This window comes from Piliocolobus tephrosceles, chromosome 1 (genome assembly GCF_002776525.5).
Source record: "Piliocolobus tephrosceles isolate RC106 chromosome 1, ASM277652v3, whole genome shotgun sequence".
Classification (NCBI taxonomy): domain Eukaryota; kingdom Metazoa; phylum Chordata; class Mammalia; order Primates; family Cercopithecidae; genus Piliocolobus; species Piliocolobus tephrosceles.
In genome coordinates this window covers 204,308,104-204,325,664 of record NC_045434.1, presented here as the reverse complement: position 1 = coordinate 204,325,664, position 17,561 = coordinate 204,308,104, and the positions used below count along the sequence as shown (strand labels likewise).

The 17,561-nt window shown below is 48.8% G+C and overlaps 1 protein-coding gene across 1 annotated transcript in view; it reads left to right on the top strand.

Annotated features, from left to right (window-relative positions):
• The window catches only part of IGSF21 (immunoglobin superfamily member 21), a 268,005-nt gene extending 254,865 nt beyond the window's left edge, over positions 1–13,140 (top strand). Inside the window, exons 6-10 of the mRNA XM_023219848.2 lie at positions 1,388–1,862; positions 10,968–11,053; positions 11,462–11,654; positions 12,041–12,079; positions 12,911–13,140. Coding sequence (XP_023075616.2) covers positions 1,388–1,862; positions 10,968–11,053; positions 11,462–11,654; positions 12,041–12,079; positions 12,911–12,981 — 864 coding nt within the window. The 3' untranslated portion in view covers positions 12,982–13,140. The remainder of the gene's footprint in view (positions 1–1,387; positions 1,863–10,967; positions 11,054–11,461; positions 11,655–12,040; positions 12,080–12,910) is intronic.
• The last annotated feature ends 4,421 nt before the right edge of the window (positions 13,141–17,561 follow it).

Below are 17,561 nucleotides of genomic sequence, written 5' to 3'. Positions count from 1 at the left end.
AGGGGCACAGGGACACAGGTGGGGCGGTGGGCAGGGGCACAGAGACAAGCCTCAGTCCCTAGGAAGTAGACCAAAAAAGGTGGCTTCAAAGCCAGTTGCTGAAAGCAGGACATGACCCCAGATTTTCTCCTTTGGAGGCCCTAAAGAGGTCCAGTCTCCCTAAAATCAGGAAAGCTGTTTTTTTCTCACAGACAGAAAGTCCCTTCCTGAAAGGCACAAAGAAAGGCTTTTCACAGCCCAGGGGCTGCAGGAAGACCCCCTCCTACCCATCCTGTCTGCCTGCCCTGACATTTGCGACATGGCAATAAAATATTCAGATATAAACATGCAAAAGAACCTCATCTCCCCAAGTCCCAGGCATCTTATGTTTGCCTGAGACATCAGAACTTTAAAGAAATTCTTTGATATAAATTACAAACCTGCATTCAAAGCACTTTTCAAAAAGAAAAAGGAAAGGAAGAAAATAAATGGGGAAAAAAAAACCCAACGCAGGCTATCATGTGCATAAGAGACTCTTCATTGGCGTTACAAACTCTGACAAAAATCCCACATTTCATACCCCCATCCCCTCCCACCTCCTTCACCCCCCTGCAGCTCCTCCCCCCACACACTTTCCCTCCACTCCCCCACCTGTGTCCCAGAGAGCTGCATCCCACTTTTCCCTCTCCTGGCCCCCTATCAGTTTATTTATCTGATTTATTAAAAATACATCTAATCCCCACAGGCCTCTGGGCACATGTACCGAAATAAAAAGACAGCAAATTAAATTAAATACCGCCTCGCAAAACTTGAGCTCCCATTAGCAGAGAAAGCGAGGAGATGTTTGCTCTCACCTCCTCCCCACACCTAGGTTCCTCCCACACATGCACCTGTTTTCTGCCTTCCATCTCCAAAATACACACGCACACAGACTCTTTCTTTCCTCGTCCTCTCCCAACTTCTCACTTAATCTCTGGTGCCTTCTATTTTTCCCTCATCCCCATGCCCTCCCCGAGTGGTGCCCTTGGACCCCAGGTGGCCGCCATAGTGTAGGCCAAGGTCCCCATTTCCCACGTGGTTCCACGGACACATCCAACAGCCCCATGAAGCAGATGTCTTATTCTTCTCTTGACAAGTGAGGAAACTGAGGCTCAAAAAACCTCACCAGTTGGTAAATGATGGGATTGGGCTAAGCCTCTGCCCCAAAGGGCCTGCATATGTTCCCATTATACCACACTGGCTCATAGTTCTTGGCGGTGTTGGAGGGAAAGGAGTGGGGTGTGGGCGACTGTCTAGGCTGCTATGCTCTGGAAGAACTGGCATCCTGTGCCCAGTTCATCGGAGAGCCCACTGGGAGGTTGAAGTTAGTAGCACAAAATCTTTTTCCACACCCTCCTTGCAATGGCAGGTTTATTTCAAACGAGATGGGGAACCAATCGACGCAGTACCCCTATCAGAGCCACCAGCTGCGAGCTCCGGCCCCCTCCAGGACAGCAGGCCCTTCCGCAGCCTTCTGCACCGTGACCTGGATGACACCAAGATGCAGAAGTCACTGTCCCTCTTGGACGCCGAGAACCGGGGTGGGCGACCCTACACGGAGCGCCCCTCCCGTGGCCTGACCCCAGATCCCAACATCCTCCTCCAGCCAACCACAGAGAACATACCAGAGACGGTCGTGAGCCGTGAGTTCCCTCGCTGGGTCCACAGCGCCGAGCCCACCTACTTCCTGCGCCACAGCCGCACCCCGAGCAGCGACGGCACTGTGGAAGTACGCGCCCTGCTCACCTGGACCCTCAACCCACAGATTGACAACGAGGCCCTCTTCAGCTGCGAGGTCAAGCACCCAGCACTCTCGATGCCCATGCAGGCAGAGGTCACACTGGGTAAGGCTTGGTGGGGGCTTTTCTGTAGAGCCCTTGCAGACCTGGGTGTGGTGAGAGCCTTGGAATAGGGTTCCCGGGCTGAGAACACCTATGGAGAGGGGGAGGAGATGGAGCAAACTGGAGTCAGGATGAGCGCAAAGGGTAGAGTCAGGGTTCTTAGGGGGATTGCTGAGCTGGATTGGAGAAGATCCTTGGTCATGTGTGGGGAGGTACCCACAGGCCAAAGTAGTTTGCTGGGTTGAGCTAAGAACATGAGAGATCAGAGGAGTTTACTAGACAGGGTCAGGGACACAGGAGATCAGGGGAGGTCAGAGGAATTGCTTCAGAGCCAGTTTAATTTGATATAAATTACAAACCATTTAAAGCACTTTTCAATTAGGATTAGGTCAGGAACATGAGCGGTCTGGGAGGTCTTCTGGAAGAGTCAGAAACAAGAGACTGAGGAGATTTGCTGGGTTGGGTCAGGAACACGAGAAGTTGGGGAAAAGCAAGGGAGTTGCTGGGCTGGGTCAGCAACATAAGAGGTCAGGGAGTTTGCACAGCCCGGATAAAAAAGATGGAAAGTCAGAAAAATTTGCTGGATTGGTGTTAAAAACAGGGGAGGTTTTCTAGGTCAAAAATGGAACCAGGAAGTTTGCTGGGTAAATAAAGAATACACAAGAGTCGGGTTTCTTCAGGAAGGGTTGCTGAGTCAAGTCAGAAGCACAGAAGGTCAGTGTGAAGACCAGGGGAGGCCAAGATTTTTCGAGTCAGCCTCAGGAGCACAAGAGATCAGGGGCCATTTGTCGGGTCAAGGAACCTCGAGGTCATGGCCTGCTCAGGGAAGTTTCCTATATCACAGGTGGGAACAAGGGAGGTGACAGGGAGATTTTCTGGACTGCATATGAGCCCAGTGAGCTCAGAGGACAGTTGCTGCATAAGGGTTGCGAACCTGGGAGGTGGCAGGCTTGCTGGATCAGGTTTTGGAATTTTGAAAATCATGGGAAGCTTTGGCAGGTTGGGGTCAGGAACACACAGGACATGGAAGGTGTCTCTCTGGCTTACACTTTTAAGTACAATGAGAACCCTGCCATCTGTGGGTATGTGGGAGGCAGGCAAAGAGGACACTGGGTGCCCAGAGCCAGCTCAGCCCAAGAGCCCAATCCCTGTCCATGATCTGCTCCTCTCCGCACAGAGCACCAACCCAGGGATCCCCAAAGCACAAAGAACTCACTCCCTTCCCCTTATACTTCTCCTCCGCACTGACTCAGGACAGGGAAGGGGGAGATGTGGAATCTTCACTGCTGGAAATATACAAGACTCCGGTTGTTTGTATGGACTGGGGGGGTGAGGGCATGGGATGGGCAAGATGACCTGTACTTGTCCTTTCACCTATGTCCTTTGAACCTTGATCTGCAGCCCCCAGCAGCTCCTCCCTAAGCCCGAGATGCCTGGGCTTGTACTCCAAAACTCCTGCAGTGTTCAGGGGCTGCCTGGCACAGTCCACAGCCGCTAACCCAGGCCACTCATGACCAAGGGCTGAGAGTGGTGACTGATGAGCATTGGGACTGCAGCTTGTGTCAGGTGTTCTAGAGGGCTTCTGTTTTAGCTGGACCACCAGAAAACCCAACACCTCCTCAGTATCAAATACCAAAGAAAAGGATTTCTTGTACAGACAGTATGTACTATGTGCCAGGAACATCTGCAAGGATTCTCATCCAATCCTCATAAGCACAAGTTGGCCGTGTAGTCCCATTTTGCAGATGAGCAAAACTGAGGCTCAGGTTGGTAGAGTCCCTTGCCAAGTCACTAACTTTGTATGTAGCAGCGTTGAAATTTCAAGTCAGGTGTATTGGTGCCTTCTTCACTCACTACCATGCCAAACACTGAACTCACCAACCCCAGGACTGGGTGTCTTGGCTGGTTATGGGACTGGTTCCCTGAAGACCCATTAGAATGGCCCTTTGATTTTCTCTCTCTCTCTCTTTTATTTTTATTTATTTATTTATTTTTATATTTTTGACAGAGTCTAGCTCTGTAGCACCCATGGGGCATGGGGGACACAGCAGGGCCACCAAGATGAAGGGCCCTAATTGAGTGGGTGAGTAAAGAGACACCTGGACTGACTTCCTAGTCTCCCTCGACTGCTGAGTGAGAACTCAGACTTCTTAACGTCTCTGAGTCTCAGTTTTCTGACCTGATGAAGGGGGAGAATAGTAACTGCACAAATATTTTGAGCACCTGCTAGAGCCAGGCTCTCTGCAAGATGCTTTCCTCACCAGGTCTCCTTGAAACCTGCAGTGAACCTGTGAGGCCGCTGAGAGATGCTATCATATTATTCCCATCTGACAGGTGAGGGACTCAGGCTTAGAGTAACCTTTCTTAGGTCAGCCAGTCAAGGCTGTCTGGCGCCAGAACCCATGTTCTTAACCACTGTGCTCTATAGCCCACCTGTCAAGGTTGTGGTGAGGTGTCACTGAGCCAGGGGGTGTGACCAGTGGAGAGTGCCATGAGCCAAAGGGTCGTGAGTGTATGCACCTTGCACCATCAGGGCACCCTGCACTCTGCGTGAGACAGTGGGATGGATGAGATGACCTCAGAGCACAAAATCCAATCATTCAACAAGGATTTTGAAGATCAGGCCAACAAGTGTGGGGCGTGTCTCCCTGCAATGAACCTTCTTCGCTCTTGCTCTTCCCTCGCAGGGATGCCCTCCCCAGCTCAAATGCCACCCCTCCAGGAAGACTTCTCTGACCCCCCTCCAACCCTTCAAGCTGTTTATGCCTCTTCTGAGTTCTTGTCTCACCAGATTTGTACCTTTCTCGTGATCTAGACCACAGATGCCTAAGCGTCCTGGCACCCATCTTACTAAATGGCAACCATGTTCTTCCCATTGATCAAATCAGAAACCTTGCAGCCACCCACCTTTTCCAGTCTTTCCTCTATCCCACATGCAAACCGTCATTAAGCCCTGGCAGCTCGACTTCAGAATATATCCCAAATCTGCCACTCCTCACAGTGTCCTCTCTGAATACCCAACCCAAGCAGCATCAGTTCAAGCCTGGGTTATTAGAGTAGCCTTCAAACTACAAGTAGTTCTGCTTCTACTTTTGCACTATCCTATTTCCCACCCCGATTGATCTACTTAAAATATAAATCAGAGCATGACACCTGCCCAAAACCTTCCTGTGGTAGACAAATAGTTTGATAAAACAGGATACAGTCCAGAAATAGACCCACATACATACATAGAGTTCATTGATTTTTGCCAAAGACCCCCAAGGCCATTCAATCAGGAAAGAGAAGTTCTCTTAACAAATGACCCTGAAACAAATGAATAGGCATAAGGAAAAATTGAACCTGGACCCCTACCTCGCACACACACAAAAATTAATTTGAAATGAATCATAGATTTAACCGTAAAAGTCAGCATCATGAAGCCTCTAAAACAAAACATAGACTTTGTGATATTGGTGTAGCAAGGATTTCTTAAAGTGGTCACAAAAAAACTAAATAAAAACTAAATGATAAATTGAAATTGGTAAATTAGATTTAATCAAAAATTAAATCTTCTGCTCTTACAAAGACATCCTTGAGAAAAATGAAAGGCAAACTATAGAATAAGAGAAAATACTCTCAATACGTATATCTGACAAAGCATTTGTAACCAGAATATATAAAGAACTATGACAAATCAATAATGTAAGACAACCCAATTTTTTAAAAAAGAAAATATACAAATGGCTAATAAACATGTAAAAATGTACACTACATTATTACTAAAGAAATGAAGTTTCTAACCTCAGTGAGATACCATTTCACATCCATTAGACTGGCTAAAATTTAAAAAACTGACAATACCAGATGTTGACAAGAATGCAGAACAATCAGAATTCTCATGCTTTGCTGGTTGGAGTATAAAATGGTACTACTACTTTGAAAACCTGGCAGTTTCTTACAAAGATAAAAATATTTCTGCTCTTATGATCCAACAATTTCACTCCTAGGTATTTACCTGAGAGAAATGAAAACATATGTCCACAGAAGCTTTATTCATGACAACAGCAACAATGACAGAACTGTAAATAATCTAAATGTCCATAATTAGAAAAATGAATACACAAACTTGTAGTATCTTCATATAACAAAATACTTTTTGTAAATACAAATGAATGAATTCATGATACCTGCATTAGCATGGATGGAGCTCAAAAACATGTTGATCAGGCTGGGCACCGTGGCTCACACCTGCAATCTCAGAACTTTGGGAGGCCGAGGCAGGTGGATCACTTCAAGCCAGGAGTTTGAGACCAACCTGGCCAACATGGTGAAACCTTGGCTCTACTGAAAACACAAAAATTAGCTGAGTATGGTAGCTCATGCCTGTAGCCCCAACTACTTGGGGCTAACTACTTGAGGCTAAGGCAGGAGAATCCCTTGAACCTGGGAGACAGAAGTTGCAGTGAGCCAAAATCATGCCACTGCACTCCAGCCTAGGCAACAGAGTGAGACTCTGTCTTAAAAAAAAAAAAAAACCAAAAAAAAAATTATTCATCAGAAAAAGCCAGATGACAGAGTACTCACTGTGTGAGTCCATTTATATGAAATTCTAGGACAAAAAATAAATCTCCATTGATAGAAACGGGAACTGTGTTGACCTACGAAGAATGGAAATTGACTGGAAGGAGGCCTCTGCTCGAGTCCTCTACTCAGAGGGTCCTTCCTCGAACACTCTATCTAAAGCAGCCTCTTACTCCTGGTTCCTTCAACCCCTTCTCTTGCTTTGTTTTCTTACATAACTCATTTCCACCTGCAAGTATATTCTATATTTGCTTATTGTCTGAATCGCCCACAAGCTAGGAATTGAGATTTAGTTTTAGATGTAATGGCAGTCAGGTGAACTGGCTTAAAAAAATCATTCTTCATATATTTTTTAACTGTGATAAAATTTACCTATTGAGAAATGCAGGTCCTTCAGTGCACAATTTGACAAATTTTAATAAATGTGAATGCTGGTGTAACCACCATCCCAGTCAAACTGGGCATTCCCATCACCCACTAGAATTTAAATGGCACATGGGCAGAGTCTTTATCTGCCTAGTTCACAGAGTACAGGGCTCAGAACAACCCCTAACATAGTTCTTAATAAACAACTGTTTGACAATTAATTAATTAATGCTTTTCTAGATTGTTGAGAAGATTAAGTAAGGTAGTGCATACAAAGTGCTTATAGTGACAGGCAGAGCAAATATTCAGGAAATATAAGCTACTGTTATTATTCATCGTGGTGTCCCCAACAGTGACCCTGGATAGTGACCACCACAAATTAGGTGTATGGTAAAGAATTAGATGGATAGAGCAAATGAATAAATGGATGGGTAAGCAAACTGGTGGGTTTATAGGTGGGTATGTGGATGGATTGGTGGATGTTTGAATAGATGAATGAATAAAATGAATGCCTGGATGGATGGAAGGATGGATGGATGGATGGATGGATGGATGGATGGATGGATGGATGGGTGGATGGATGTTTGGATGGATGGATGGATGGATGGATGGATGGATGGATGGATGTTTGATGGGTGGGTGGATGAATGGATGAGTGTTTAGATGGATGAATGTTTGGATGGATGGATGAATGGATGTTTGGATAGATGTTTGGAGGGATGGATGAATAGATGGATGTTTGGATGGATGGATATTTGGATTGATGGATGGATGGATGGATGGATGGATGGATGGATGGATGGATGGATGGATGGATGAGTGGGTGAATGGGTGAGTGATTGTCTTAGAAAACACCCAGAATTCCTGGGGGAAAGCTAGAGGAGCTTTTCCTTGAGATTCCACAATACTATACTTGCATCAGGATGCTCAGGAGAGGTAAGGAAGGCAACTTATATGTCCAGGATCTTTTTCATTCCCTGAGCAGATAGACATCACTTTATATTTCACACTGCAGTCTTATCTCCCTCCTCTATTGTCATTTTCAGAGTGTTTCCTCAAGCAGGGTGGTAGCCTATTCTCCCCATTTGCGGGTTAGAAAACTGAGGCCCAACAAGTTGAAATGACTCATCCAAGTCATGCAGCCAGAAAGTAGAGGGCTAGGCATCAATCCTGGGTCTCTGGACTCCTACTCTTTCTCTATGTCCAGGGGTTGACAGGCAGAAAAGTCCAGAGATTAAGAGCATTCCTTTCGGGCACTCTCAGACATTGTGGTCAGAAGCAGGCAAGTAGGGCCAGGTTTCGACTGTCTGGAGCTACTAATGGGCCAGGCTCTGAGTGTCAGGAGCCTGAGGGTGGAAGGAGTGGGGAGGCTGACAGCAGCTGGCTTGGCTTCCGGCAGCAACATCTTAACGCAGCAGTGAAGGAGGGAGTCAGGGACCATCTGCTGCAAAGGCTCTTGTCTGGTGGCAGCTGCCAGGATAGAGCTTGAAAGCAGCGAGGGAGGACCAGATCCCTCCACTGCCTACCCTCTGTGGCCCTCAGGATCAGATGCACACAGGAGCCCAGGAGCCGGGTTGCCCTGGGTGGAAGAAGGCACCCATCTCTGCCTCACCTCTGCCCCGGGCTCTGAGCCTCCCTCTGAAGCCCTATGTGCCATCACGCCTTGTAACTGATACTTCCTATAGTGTGACCTTGGATAAGTCACTGCCCCTCAGAGGGTCGGTTCTATGACCTGCACAATGGGTTTTGTGGTAATTTGCCTCATAAGTACCAGAATGGTGTGACCGTCCTAAAATGGAGTCTAGCACATGCTTGACACCTGAGAAAGGTTGGTTCCCTCTTCCCTTAGAACCAGCAGGCCCAGGCCCAGGCCTGAAGGAGTAAGGCAGGCCCTTTAGAAAGCAGGGCAGTGAGGAATCTAACCTAGAAGGGAAAGGTGTCTGCCGGGTCCTCCACGGCTCCAGCCTTCTCCAGGACCGAGATGCCCTTCCGCGCCCTCTCCTGGCTGCAGCCAACAATGCCACCCCAGCAGCACTTAGAGCCGCCAAGATTACCCAGGGTCAGACTGCCCTAGACCTGGTTTCCCATCTGCAAATCGACGTCTACAGCACTTGAGAGTTCATTTTAAAACCCAGAAACTTACTTGGGCTCCCTGAGCCTTCATTTCCTTATGGCGACAATCTCAAAGGCTGGAAGGCTAAATGAGATTATGCATATGGCACTTCATAGGTCCTGGCTCTTAGGACACGCTAAACAAATGTTAGCCATCAAACCTGCCACCGCCTGATGTTCCTAACGGCCCCCTGTGTTAGGCAAAGGGTATCATTGTTCCCATGGTGCACTTGGGAAAGGGAGGGGGAGCCACTCATCCAAGGGCACACAGAACGATTAGAACTCAGCTCGCAGGTCTCCCAGGCCAGTGGCCCTTTCACCTGACTGACTGGCAGATGCAGCTGCAGAACCAGCTCTTCCCTTCCCAGCGATTCCCCCACCCCTTGGTGCAAGCCATGCTCTTCCCACGGATGCTTTCCTAGACCCATGTGGCATTTCAGATGTCTTGCTCATGGTTTAATTAATAGTCCTTTGATTTCATTCTCAGAGAATGAAGTTGGCAGTGCCTGGGAGACCACCCACATCTGCCAACTGCTCTGATTTCTGTTCTGAGAGCTTTGAGTCAGAAAGAGAGGTCTGGGGACCAGCAAGGAAAGGTGGGGGTGATCCCAGGGCAGCCCCAGGGCCTCAGGACAAACCTTTTCCACCTTTAGAAGATGTTTACACAGAGTAGCACAAAGCATAGAGTACCAAACAAAACCCTCACCCCTTCCTCCGGCCCTGGAAGCTCTATGAGATCTGTCTCCCAACCCCCTTCCCTCCCTGACCTGCCTCTGTCCCATGCCCTGGCTGTTCCCCGTGCCTGGAATATGCCTCACGGGCTTCACAGCTCAGCTTAAATGTCACCTCCTTGGAAGAGGCACCCTGACCACTCTCTGAGGATGTCACCCACCAACTCTGAGCCCCCTCCCCTGGGTCTAGTGATCTGCATGGAGCACGGTCACTCTCATCCTGTTTTGCATATGTGCTTGTTTGCTTACGAACTCCCACCCCTACTGAAGTGGTAGCTCCATGTCAGCAGGCACTGGGTCTTGTTCACCATATCCTCTGCTCTGCTCCAAATGGCTGGCTCCCTAATTATTGTTGAGTGAGTGAGTGAATGAATGAATCTGGGGAAAAGAGTGCTAGCGAGAAGGTCAGGAAACATGGGTAACTGGTTCTGTGAGTGACCTTGGATAAGCCTCTACATTATCCACGGAGCTCTGTTTCTCAGCTGAAATGAAGGGAATAGACCCAATGATCCCGAGTGGCTCCTCCATCCCTGATATTCTCAGGCGTTGTTCAGAGGATAGCCATGCCCTTGGGCATCTTGGCTTTCAAGTTCAGAGATATAAAGGGACTGAATAAGAGGTGATACAAAGAAGCGAGGAAGAGAGGCAGGGAGGCTGGGCACAAGGAAGGAGGTGGTCTTCCCACACCATGTCCATCCCTACCCAGAGGTTCTAGAAAAATCCCACTGGGAAGATTAATCTGTTAGAAACAGCACTGAATCAGGAGGAGGAGACCCGCACCTTGATCTTGGCTCTCCTCAAGGTGTGACCTTTTTCAAATCGCTTCATGACTCTCTGAGGCCCAGTTAACTCAGCTGGACAAAGGGACTGATGACATCAGAAATGCACCTCCCAAGGGGGTAGCGTGGGTGGGAGTTGGGGGTACCTCAAGTCTGGCTGCTGGCACAGGCTGCTCCCCATCAGCAGCCTAGTAGCACCTGCCCCAGGTAAGTTTCCCTCCCTGACCCCACCGTCCACTGGGCCTCTCTGATCTTGTCCCTCATAGTACTGGCTTGTACTTCTCCCCTACTGATGTGTGAACCACCCAAGGGCAGGAATTGTGTCCTATACAGACCATTGACTTTCCAGGTCCTAGAGAGCATCTGATTCATTGCATGGGCTTAGGGAATATGTCTGAATGAATGCAGGTGCAAATGAATGAATGAATGAGCACACTGAGCTTCTAACAGAAGCAGCTGATCCCAAGGATGTTGATCGCTAGACTAGAACTTTCTCTTCTGTGTACGCTGTCCCTCCTTTCCTTACTCTCTCTGACCCGGCCTTTCTCTCCCTACAGTTGCCCCGAAAGGACCCAAAATTGTGATGACGCCCAGCAGAGCCCGGGTCGGGGACACAGTGAGGATTCTGGTCCATGGGTTTCAGGTCAGCCTCTCTCTGAGCATCTGGGAGGGTGATGGGGGGTGGTAGAGGCATCGATCCAGCACCAGCATTCCTGGCGGTCCTCTCCAACACCCTTCCCTGGATCCCCAGCCACATCCAGTGGGTTTCAGTTTCCCAATGTGTAATTGAGAGAATTGGTTCCCATGGGGAATGGCAAAGAGGTACATGCATGTTTCACTCCTCCATCTAGAACTCAGAGTAAACCTAGCTCTTCAACGTGACATTCTCTTCAGTCCCAGACTCCCTCTCCTCCTGGAGTTCAGAGCAGCCATTCGCAACCCATCAGATGAGAATGCTGTGCCAGCCCTGGCCAGGCATGCCCATGACCCCTTGCTGCTCTGACAGAATGGGCCCTCCTGTGACCCAACTCTCCCCTGCTCTGGCCAACAGAACGAAGTCTTCCCGGAGCCCATGTTCACCTGGACGCGGGTTGGGAGCCGCCTCCTGGACGGCAGCGCTGAGTTCGACGGGAAGGAGCTGGTGCTGGAGCGGGTTCCTGCTGAGCTCAATGGATCTATGTACCGCTGCACTGCCCAGAACCCACTGGGCTCCACCGACACGCACACCCGGCTCATCGTGTTTGGTATGGCATGCTCAGCTGGGGACTGGGAGAACAACCACAGGGACAAGTCCTGGCTGGGAAGTATCCCCAGGAGGAGGAAGCAACAGGGGCCCAAATCCCCTAAATTTGCCCTGGGAGGGGGCCCCACTGGGAGGCAGGGTCGTTCGGTGGTTACAACTATAAATAAGCTTCGGACTCAGAAAGAACATTAGGCAAACTGCTTAACCTCTCTCACTTCCTCCATCTGCAAAAGGGGGCTGATACTATCCAGCTCCCCTGGAGGTTGTGTGGCTGCACTGAGACACTGCATGTGATACCTCACAGCAGGGGCTGGGTAAAGGGCCACTCCTTCCCTGAGCTCTGAATGCCATCCACTCTTTGGTTCTCTTTCTGTTTCTTTCCAACAGAAAACCCAAATATCCCAAGAGGAACAGAGGACTCCAATGGTAAGTCTTCACCCTCAGGATTTTTTGCTTGAAAGAGAGTGGCTTTTGAGGCACCAGAAAGCTCTGGTCCCCCACACCTCCCATGTGCATACCCTTGTCACTCCCCGACCCCTCAGGCAGATCATTGCCCTCTAGTAGGGCAGAGTCAGATTCCAAAGTGGGCAGAGGTAGGGACTGAGGCAATAAAGGGGGACTCAGCCTGCCAAAGCAGCCAGCTGAGATTTCCGGGGCCAACTGTGCCCCATCTCACTGTCCATGGCATCTCTGGCCCTCTTAGCTCAGAGCTCGGTCTCACTGTCCATGGCATCTCTAGCTCTCTTAGCTCAGAGCCCGGCTGCTCTGACCTCAGAAGGGTATGTCCAGCCTCGACCGTGGGGCTGCGTTCTGAGGCTCTGAACCACACCATGGGGAGGTTGGGAGCATCGACGGATGTCTCAGTGCAGGCCCTTTATATTGTCCTCCCTGGGCTGCCCTCATCCCCCAACCTGCTCTAGCCTGAGCAACACCCCAAGGGGCCCAGACACTGCTCCCAGGCCTGCTGCACCCCCGCCCTCCATGGAGCCAATCTCACAGTTCACAATGGAGGCTCCCACTCTTGGTCCTCACTGCACCATCTTCGTGGCTTCTAGGAAGTCTGACCACAGCCCAGCAAGCCTAGGGGTAGGGGAGGGGATCATGGACAGTTAGGTGGCCAGGTGGCAGAGCTGGTCTTCAAACCCAGTTTTTCCTGATGCTGAAATCCAGCATCTTTGCTGGGGACCTGGAGGCTCTGCTGTTCTGGAACAGGGTTGTGTCTGCAGGCTCTGACCCTTTTCCTGCCTCCTGGCACAGGTTCCATTGGCCCCACTGGTGCCCGGCTCACCTTGGTGCTCGCCCTGACAGTGATTCTGGAGCTGACGTGAAGGCACCCACCCTGGCCACTCCATCAGGCACTGACATCTCCACGACCAGTTTTCATTTCTTTTCTAAACTATTTCCAGTCTTGTTCTTAGTCACTCTTTCCGTCTGTGTCTTGGCTTCTTCAGTCGGTTTAATTAAAACAAACAGAACAATTTTCCCCACCTCAGTTTGTGGCTCTGCATTCTTTATCTACTCAGTAACAGCAACCGGGCCCCTCCTCCTGGCATTCAGTACTGGGACAGGCACTGAGAGGGGAATAGCAAGGGGGATGGAAGGCATGCTCTTCCCAGATGAACAGTGGACATGGGGCTCACTATCTCACTCAAGTCCTAGCATCCAGGTGTGGAATGTGGCCAGAGACTTGAGAAATCCAAATTTCTCCGGGCTAAGTGTAATAGTCAGCTGTTGCCACAATAATGCTGTGTAACAAACCAGCCCAAACCTCAATGGCATGCAACAACAAGCATTTGTAATTATGTTCATGTTCAGGTTAAAGTGGTTCAGCTGATCTAATCTGGGCTCAGCTAGGCAGTTCTGCTTCAGGCAGCAGGTCAACTGGGCTGGACTCCAAGCTGTGGGTTGGGTTCAGGCCTCCTCCGATGGGTTGGTTGGTGTCATGGGTGTTTGTCTGGGGCCCACACTAAAGGGGAAGTGACTACCTGACATTTGATCCTCTTATGGTACATCACCAAAGCTCAAGAAGAAACTCAAACCATTCAAGCACGTTTAAGACCTCTGCCTGTGTCATGCCCATGAACACTCCTTTAGCCAAAGCAAGTCACATGGCCAAGGCTGACATCAGTCAAGGTCACATGTATGTCAGTGGTAGAGGTTTCTCAGAACTTTCTACTCAACCACTACAAACTAGTCAGGACATTCAGCTATTAACTCAGAGAGAAGGGCCAAGAGTCTTTGGAGAGGGGTGGGGCTGGCCCCTCTGAGCCATGGTCAAGACTTGCCATTCACCAAGAAGAGCCCATGGAAGATTGTAAGCAGTCTGGATAGGATAGGCCCTGCTGCAGTAACATATTGAGCCCAGAGTCTTACTGCCTTAACACAATTGATGTGGTTTGGACCTGTGTCCCCATCAAATCTCATGGTGAAATGTAATCCCCAATGTTGGAAGTGTGGTCTGGTGGGCGGTGTTAGGATCATGTGGGCAGATCCCTCATGAATGGCTTAGTGCCATCCCCTTAGTGATGAGTGAGTGAGTTCTCGTGAGATCCGGTTGTTTAAAAGTGTGTAGCACCTCCCCACTCCCAACTGACTCTCTCTCTTGCTCCTGCTTTTGTCATGTGACGTGACTGCTCCTGTTTTCCTTCTTGCCACAAGCAAAACCTCCATGAGGCCTCCCCAGAAGCCGAGCAGATGCTGGCACCATGCTTCCTATACAGACTGCAGAACCATGAGACAATTAAGCCTCTTTTCTTTATAAATTACCCAGTCTCAGGAATTTCTTTCTAGCAATGCAAGAACAGCCTTACACAATAATAAAGATTTATTTCGGGCTCATGAGAAGCCCAAGCAGGTTAAGCAGCCCTGTTGCATCTTGTAGCTACATCACCTGGAACATACAGCCTCCAAAATCCCCAGGGGAGGATAAGAGAAGGCTGGAGTGTCACTGTGGTAGGCAGAATAATGCCCTCTCACCAAAGATGTCCATATCCTAATCCCTAGAACCTGTGAATATGTTACCTTCCATGGCAAAAGGGATTTTGCCGATGTGATCAAGTTAAGCATCTTGAGATGCGAATATCAGCCTGGATTATCCACGTGGGCTCAATGTAATCACAACGTCCTTAGAAGAGGGAAGCAAGAAGGTAAAAGGCAGTAGAAGGAGATGTGATGGCAGAAGCAAGATGTAAGAGTCACGCAAGGAAGAGGCCACAAGCCAAGGAATTCAGGCAGGCTCTAGAAGCCAAACGGGGCAAGCAAACAGATTATCCCCCTTGAGTTTCCAGAATGAATTGGCCCTGCCAACGCATTTAACCCCATGAGATTCATTTTAGACTTCTGACTCCAAAACTGTAAGAGAATAAATTTGCCATATTCTTTTAAACTTAGGTTTGTGGCAATTTGTTACAGCAGGAGTTGGGCAACTAATATGATCACACAGGATGTGATTAAGGCCCAGGCCTAATAGAACATAAATCACCCCTGTCCATACTCCATTGGCCAGGAGTAGTCACATGGCCCAATCTGATTGCAAAGGAAGCTGGGAAATGCAGTTTTCCTGTGTACCCTGGAGAAGGAAGTAGAATGGTGATCCCAGAGCATTGCATCTGCCACAGAGCAGCTGGGACCCATTTAATGATTCATTTCCATGAAATGAAATGAATGGAAATTATTCATCATTTATTTCATCCCATGGAAATGAATGAATTCTGCCTAGGGCAGAGTGGCCAGAGGAAGGAGGACTGGGAGGAGGCTCCATCACCAGGAATAGCTCTCATCACTTCTGCCGCATGAAGCACAAGAGAAGCCCTGTGCTTCTCCTCCCTTTCCAACCAGCAGAGACATCACTGAGTCATCTGTGCCTCTCTCAGACAGTGCAGATGTCATAAGGAATCAGGGCCATCCCTACAAAAAGTCCAGGTGACAGACACACCAAGCTGAGAATTAAACATTGGCTCTATCTCCCTGTGGTCTTCACAGCCCATTTGGCCCTGGTCAAGTCAGGTCCTGGATGACCATTTCAATCAGTTTCCACATTGGCTTTCAAATTTCTGACTCCCTAACTTTTCCTAGGAATTCCAGACTCAGATGTCCAACTTCATAATGTGGTTCCCCTACCTCACTGGATATTAAATATGCATTTCCAACTTCATGTGGCCAAAATCCAATTTTTGCTTTTCCCTCCCAAAACATGCTCCTTCCCTAGCATTCCCCTTCTCTAGAAATAGTACCGTCAACCCGGTTGCTTGGGTCAAACGTTTCACTGTTATCTTTCATTCATCTCTTTCTCTCATTCTTCCACATCCAACCCAAAAGATTGTTGGCTTTCCTCTCAAAACTCATCCGGAATTTACCCCCTTTTCTCTTTCCCCACTGACAACCTAGACAAAGCTTCCTCTTGTCTGGAAAACTGCCTCAGCCTCCAATTTGGTCTTCAGATTTCCTCCCCCACCCCCAGTCCAGTTCCCCCGATAGCAGCCAGCGGAATCCTTTTAAATCTGTCATGCCACAGCGCCCTCCTTCTCAGAACCCTGGCTTCCCATCACACAGAAAACAAACCCAAGCCCTTTACAGGTTGACCAGGATGTGCTCTGCTCTGCCTGACCCTCTAACATGTCTCATCCCCACTCCCTTTCTCCTGTTGCTTCATTCACATTCATCTTTCCATTCATTGAATTCTTCAAGTCCACTCCTGCTTGAGGACCTTTCCTCTACTTGTTCCTTCCACCTGGAATTATCTTTTCCTTTGCAGGGCTGGCTCCTCGATGCCATTTGGATGGCAGCTTAACTCCCACCGCCTCAGAGAGACCTACCTGACCACCACACCCCTCTCCATGGTGCCACCCTCGATTTAATTCTCTGCAAGGCATGCATATTACTCTACACTTTTTCTACTTACTTATTTATTTATTGGCAGTCTTCCCCTACCTTGAGCCAGAGCGTCAGTCCCATGAGCACAGGGACCATGTCTGTATTGTGCACTCCTGTATCCTCACACTTAGACCAGAACCTGGCACATGGCTCAATAAGTAATTATTGAGTGAGTGAATGAATGATGAATGAAGGAATCAGTACCTCCCAAGGACCTACTATGAGCCAAGAACTGTGCTAGATGCAAGGAAGGAGCTCACAGTCCTGGAATGGGAAAGCATTTACCCAGCTAAACAATGGAAGTCAAACTGTGACGTGCACTTGGCACCAGGATCTTCCCAGGACGCTGAAGCATCAATGTGAGAGGGATGAGTCAGAGGAGGCCAGAGAGAACAGAACTTTGAAGGAAACATAGAAATTCGCCAGGCAGAAAACAGAGGAGAATATTCTAGACAGGAGAACAGCATGAGCAAAGGCTTAGCATTAGGATGATTTAGTGTACATTTTGGGAAAAGATAAGTAGTTAGGTCAGTGATTCCAAAAGCACATTAATTCACTCAACATATATTTACTCATCACCGGGAGTTAAGTAGTATGATGAAAGCTGCAGATGAAATAGGAACACTGTCTTATGACTCTTGGGTCAGTTATCTACTGCTACAATAATGCTGTGTAACAAACATCCCCAACATGTAGTGGCTTAAAATAACAGCTATTTATTACGTCTCTTTAGGTGATGGCTGGTGCTGTGGGCCAGGTTTGGCTGATCCAGGCTAGGCTTATTCTTGCATCCTCAGTCAGCTAGAGGTCAGCTGGTGGCCAGCTGGCCTAGGGTGGCCTTGGCTGGGACAACTCAGTTTTGCTCCATGGAGTCTCTCATCCCCCAGCAAGATAACCCAGTGAAGCAGAGGAGCAAGAGAGAGAGAGAGAGAGCCAAAGCACACAGGCCTCTGGTGGTCTAAGGGAACCTGCACACTGGCACTTCTGCTATATTTTTGTTGGTTTACGCAATCATAAAGCAGGCTTAGATTCCACG